We start from the raw sequence: 6,000 nt of genomic DNA, 5'->3' as shown, positions 1-6,000 counted from the left end.
AATTTGTCACAGGGTGAAAAAGTAGAATTTTGGGGATTTAGAATGGGGGTTCAAGAGGCAAAATGGAGGAATCTGGGCGTGTCCTGTTCTTCTTCTCCTTCTTGGCCTCCATCTTCTGCTGTGATGGTGACACTGTTGGATTGGTTTAGAGTACAGACAGACTGTCTAACATAGGTGATAGGTATTGGAAAATTATTGTAAATAAAGTACACGTAGTTCTCAGTATAAAAAGCCAACACCACCCCAAGGGCAGGGACTGTGCCACAACCCAACCTGCTGGACAGATCTCAGCAGGGCAGAGAAAGAATGGAACAGATCAGAGAAAATAAACAACCTTGAGAACCAGAGCCGAGGAATCTCAACTTCTTCTTCGGTCACGGGGCTGGGAAAAAAAAACTCTTTAACACCTTGGGAGCCATTTCAACCGCAGAAAACCCGAGACTGGGGTGTCCAGCAGGTAAAGGAGTTGTGGGTGTCAAAGGGACTGGGGTTATTGGAGCTGGGAAGGGGAGTGGCAAAGAAGAGGAAAGGGGTGGGGGAGTTTGGGGGTGTTTGGCTGGGATGGTGGGTGTTCAAGGGGATCTATGGGGATCAAGAGGTGTAGGAATGTTCCCAGCAGAGGACTGGGAAGTCATGGACAATTAGAATGAAAGTGAGGGTATTGAGGAACTGGAACAGTACCTGGGGACTCATGGGGTTCTGGGGTGACAAAGGGAATTGAGGATGTCACATTGGGATGGACATTACTGGGCAGGTAATTAGGGTGTCAGGATTGATGTTTGAGGGTGCCATGGGGGATCCTGGCTAACTGGGGAGACTGTGAAGTTGGAAGAAGGATTGAGAGGGGTGAGGAAGGGATCATGGATTGTTTCCAGGGGAATGAAGGGTGAGGAAGGGTTGAGGCTCAGTCCAGAGGGACTGGATGGAGAGGGGAATAGGGCTGGGGAGGTGGATGTGTCAGCCGGGACAGGATGGTGCCTGGGTGGGGGCGGCTGGAGAGATTAAGGATGGATGGACAGATGGATCAGGGAGAGGGCAGAGGGAGGGAGGGAGAGGGGAAGGAAAGATGCGGGGTCAGAGGGAGTGATGGAGGGAGGGAAGGAAGGATGCGGGGTCAGAAGGAGGGAGGGAGGGAAGGATGCTGGGAGGCAGGGAAAGATGAAGGATGGAGGCAGGGAAGAGGAGGAGGGGAAGCAGAAGCGGGCGGAGCCGGCCGGTGCCGCAGAGCCGCCTCCCCGGCGCACGCTGGGCCGGCTCGGCAGCGCCTGCGGGGGACCCGGCGGCCCGGCCCGGTGCCCGCGGTGGCCGGCCCGGGGCTGGCCGGCCCGGTGTGCCCGGTGACCGGCCCGGTGCCGGCCGGCCCGGTGCGGCGCAGCCCGGCGGGGCAGGATGCGAGCCCCGAGGCGGAGGTGAGGAGCGTGTCCGTGCCGCGGGTGACAGCCGCGGGTGTGCGTGCCCGGGGGGATGCGGCCGGGATGTCCCGGGCACGCGGGGGCTGCGTGTGCCCACGCCGGGCTGTGGCGGTGCCGCGGCAGGTGGAGGCCCAGGAACCCGCGGCACCGGGATGCGGGCAGCATCAGTGTGCGCTCCCTCGGGCTGTGCAGGGCCGGACAACCGCGGTCCCAAGCCCCATTCCTTTGGGCTGTGGGTGTCCCCTCCTGCTGCTGGGGTCCCGCGGGTTGGGGCTGGTGGCGGGGCTTTGGGACCGCGGGCTGGCGGCTCTCTGGGCCCTGCACCAGGCAAGCCCAAGAGAACTCGGGAGCCGCTGGTGTGCACGAAAGGGACCAGGAGCCCCTTGTCCAGTGCCGGGGACACGCTGGTGTTCGCTGCCCTGTGCCATGGGGCCCTGTGAGTGTCAGGGCAAGGTGTGTGTGCCAGATGAGAGGGCAGGAGCTGTAGGGTGCTGTAGGATCCTGGGCTGGTGCCTGCACCATCACTAAGCTCTCATCGGTGCGTTGGGCTTGTGAGGTTTGCTGGAGGTGCTGGGCCAAGCACAGCCCTGGAGGAAGGGGCTCAGGGTGCTGGTGTTGGTGCGGGGATCTTGGCTTGCCCCGTTTTCATCGCCCCTGCTCCTCCCCGGTTGTGCCCATCCCCGATTCCGCTCCGAGCCGCTGGCCTGGCCGTGTGCGCCGCTGGGCCCCGGGAGCTGCGCCTCTGCCCCGCCTGCGGGGCCGCGCCCGGAGCCGCCCAGCCCGGAGCGGGGCAGCGCCAGCCCGGAGCGGGGCAGCGCCAGCCCAGCTGCCCGGCCGGCCGTGCTCAATGAGGACCTTGTTGCCGTGCCCATGTGCAGGTCCGCGCCTGGCCGTGCCGTGCCGTGCCGTGCCGTGCGCTCCGTGCCGTGCTCGCACACTCAGGCAGCCACCGGCTTTGGGGACGGCTGTCCCCGCTCCTCCTCCTCCGTGGTGGCACTCCGCCCCTGCTGAGACATTTGTGCCAACGAGTCAGCGGGGAGCTGGATGTGCCACGCTCGGCATCTGAGCTGCCACACTCTGCCTGGCCTTTCCTGGCCCTTGCCACAGCCCCTCTGCCAGCCCGGAGCCGCTGGCACACAGTGGCTGCTGCTGAGCACGGGGCTGGGGCCTGCTGTCCGTCCCTCCATCCATCCCTCTGTCCATCTGTCCCCCCCCGCAGAAGGTGATCCAGCAGCAGAAAGAGGTGAGTTGCTGTTGCTGGGTTCTACTGCCCGGTGTTTGGGGGTGCTTTGCCCCAGGGGCAGCAGCCACTCTCACACAGCCCAGGTGCCCTGGCCCTGGCTGCCAGCCCCTCATTGTCCCCTCTCCCGATGGCACCCCGGGGTGCAGTGCTGAGGAGAGGCTGCAGTGGCCCTGGTGTTGTGCCCCGGAGATGCTGTGAGTCAGTCAGGGCTCAGTGCTCTGAGTCAGGGCCATGTGGTGCCCCTCATGCCAGGGCTTGGGGGTGCATGGGGGTGGGTGGGCAGTGCTGCCCGGCGAGTGGGGGCCCCCAGGGCTGAGCCCCCCTCGTTCTGTGCTGTGCTGGCAGCTCTGCTCCGTGCTCCAGGCTGCCATGAAAGGGCTCTTGTCCTCCTGCAGCCCCGGCAGCCCTGCAGCGGCCGCCCCTTCACAGCAAACAAATTCCCAGTGTTGGGGCAGAGAGGGGGGAGCCCCCACTCAGCCCAACCTGCCACGGCTGTGGCAGAGCCCTGGGCTCCTGCTGGGCCAGCATTGCTGTGGCCAGACAGGGGGCTGCCACTCTGGCTGTGTGGGGGTGCTGGCTGGGCACTGCCCTGGGATAGCCCCACCTCAGGGTGGCCCTGGGCAGTAACATTTTGTTTCCCAGGCGTAAGGTTATTTTGGGGTTGTTAAGAGCACTGCCAGGGTCCCAGTCTGAAGCATTGTAACCAGCACAGGATGGCCTGCTATCAGTCGGTTGGGTATTCCCCCAGATATTCTCACTCTGTCCTTCCCTTTGTTCTTTCCTTATCTGCTCTGCTTGTGTCACTGCCCCACCAGGGACAGCAAGCCCTTCTCTAGATAGGAATATCTTGTTCCAGTGTCATTGAAAGAGTGGCAGCTAATGTCTAGTGCTCTCTCTGCCTCTTCCAGCCCCTTTTGACACAGATTAAAAAGGGAACTGTGTACACTGAACCCGCATTCCCCATAAATATATATGCTATATGTTTATGGTATATGGGACCAGAGATATACGGGATTAACCTGATGGGACAACCTCAGTTCTCTTAATAATAATTCTAAAGTTCCTAGAACTTGCTGGCAGCCCTTTATGTTAGGTAGATTCTGTCCATGTTCTGTTTTTTCTGGGGTTTGCAGGAGTACAGAAGCGGCTTCTTTAATCCAATAGACTCACAGGAACCTAACCTCCTGCTTGGGCCCCTGATGCTGGGATGTAGGGCTGCTCAAGGCTCACATTTTTCCTGGTGGGCAACACCACCAAAGGGTATTCTCCAACCAAATTGGTTAGAGGATGGAGCACCTCTGTGAGGCAATTTGAGAGAATTCTCTCTATGAGACAATTAGGCTTCTTCAGCCTGGAAGAGAGAAGGCTTCAGGGCCACCTAATTGTGGCCTTCCTGAAGGGAGCCCACAAGAAAGACAGAGGGAGACTTTTCACAAGAGTATGTAGTGACAGGACAAGGGGAATGGCTTCAAACTGACAGGAGGTAGGTTTGAATTGGATAGTATGGAAAAATTCTTTACTGTGAGGGTGATGAGACCTGGCCCAGGGTGCCCAGAGAAGCTGTGGATGTCCCATTGCCAGAAGTGTTCAAGGTCAGGCTTGATGGGACCCTGAGCAATGTTGGCTGGTGGAAGATGTCCCTGCCCATGGCAGGGGGGTTGAAAGGAGATTATCTTTAAAATTCTGTCCAAACCAGACCATTCTGGGATGATTCAATGATGATGATGATGATATTATTGATCTACTGATATATTGTAATGTTTGGTGGGTCACAGTTGTGGCTAAGACTTTGCCAGGGCTTTATGAGCAATAGTGGGAGAGTGTTTATATCCCTGGAGCAGCCTATTCAAAACATGCTACACTCTCTTCCAGGTGAAGGTGAATGAAGTCTTGTTGTGTTCCTGGAGTGGAATCACAAAAAACCCATATATTTTACATCCAGGGTTGCCTTCCATGAGTGGGGGACTCCCTGAAGCTGAGTTACCAGTTCCTTGACATTTGGCACAGCAGTGCTTAAAGGCTCAGCATTGGCATTGGCATCTCTCTTTTCTCCAGATCTGGTCCCACCCTGTCTATGTGCCAGTAATCAACAAGTAACTGCCGTCTCCATTCCAGTTTTTAGCCAGACTGGTGAATTCCATGGGGTGAAAGTTTGGTGAATTATCAGTCAGTGAATTACATGGGGAGTGGGCTCTGCAGCTGATATATATATACATAAATGTATAATATACACATCAGCAGCTTTTGAATAAGGTACATTAGCAGCTTTTGAATGAGGGTGGCTAAGCACCCTGTGGGGTGAATGTGGATCTGGATTTCTTTTAGGGTCAGGGTTGAACGGAAGGACCAAACGTTGCTCTGCATCAGCTGCCAGGTTTGGCTGCTCAGAACATTGACACTCCAAATGTTTTCATTGTGATCTTTTGCTGCAAAGTGAGGGGGGAACATGTGCTTATTGCCTGGGAGCCATAAATTAACCTTGGTGGTTTGGCACGTAGCACTTGCTCTGTTCACTCCAGTGATTTCAACTCTGTCCGGTTTTTCAGTGTCCTGCCCTGTTAATACTGGAATTTGTGTTCCCTTATCTGTTAGAAATGTCATTAATAGTTGAGGAGGCCCACCTGGAATCAGAATGTGTGGGCTGTTATTATGTGTGCACTGATAGGATTCCTCCTGCCTGAATTTCAGTCCAGCCTGGCTTGTGGCCACAGCACTTTTCGAAGTGAATCAGATTGAATGGGATTGATTTACAGCTATGATTCCCCACGATTCACCAAGGCTCAGTTGTCGCTTCTGTTTCTATAATGCATCTGCCTTCATCCTCAGGGGGATTTGAAGGAGACAAAGAACCATCTTCCCCCAGTTTTCTGTCATTTGGGTCATCCCATATGTCTCCATCCTGTTCCTCAGGGAATATGATTAGTTTTCTAATCTGTATGATGTCAGGGGGAGCAGGAGCTCACACAAGCATCATCTCTACCTTTTCTTCCATTTTTTTTTTCCCTTCTCTTCCTCTAAATGTTTCTGCATTTGCTTTTCCTTATTTTCAGCTGTGGCCAAGCACATTTTAAGTTGCTCCTTTTCTAATTTCAAAGCAGTATATTCTACATCTGCCGTTTTTTAGGGGAGAGGGTGCTCTGATTTCCTTTGCACACAAGATCAGCAAGCCCAATTACTTTATTGTTGTTTTTCCAACATTTTTGGGCCCATTCTATTCCCTCTCAGGATGGTGCACACTTGTGTTAAGTCAAGTAATAACAACAATAATATGCAGAAACTTAGCAAGGTGTCCCTGGCTTGGGACAAGGGAGAGAGGAGTAGCCCATTGACTGTCCCCAAGGAATA

At 55.6% G+C, this 6,000-nt stretch overlaps 1 protein-coding gene across 2 annotated transcripts in view; it reads left to right on the top strand.

The window, feature by feature from the left end:
- The first annotated feature begins 1,329 nt into the window (after window positions 1-1,329).
- The window catches only part of LOC115906133 (myomegalin-like), a 36,879-nt gene continuing 32,208 nt past the window's right edge, over window positions 1,330-6,000 (top strand). The window contains exon 1 of one of the 2 annotated variants that reach the window (XM_030953071.1): window positions 1,330-1,409. In XM_030953071.1, coding sequence (XP_030808931.1) covers window positions 1,390-1,409 — 20 coding nt within the window. In that variant the 5' untranslated portion in view covers window positions 1,330-1,389. The remainder of the gene's footprint in view (window positions 1,410-6,000) is intronic. The other variant, XM_030953073.1, reaches the window with a different exon arrangement.

Source organism: Camarhynchus parvulus, chromosome 8, assembly GCF_901933205.1.
Source record: "Camarhynchus parvulus chromosome 8, STF_HiC, whole genome shotgun sequence".
Lineage (NCBI taxonomy): Eukaryota > Metazoa > Chordata > Aves > Passeriformes > Thraupidae > Camarhynchus > Camarhynchus parvulus.
This window is presented reverse-complemented; position numbering and strand designations above follow the sequence as displayed.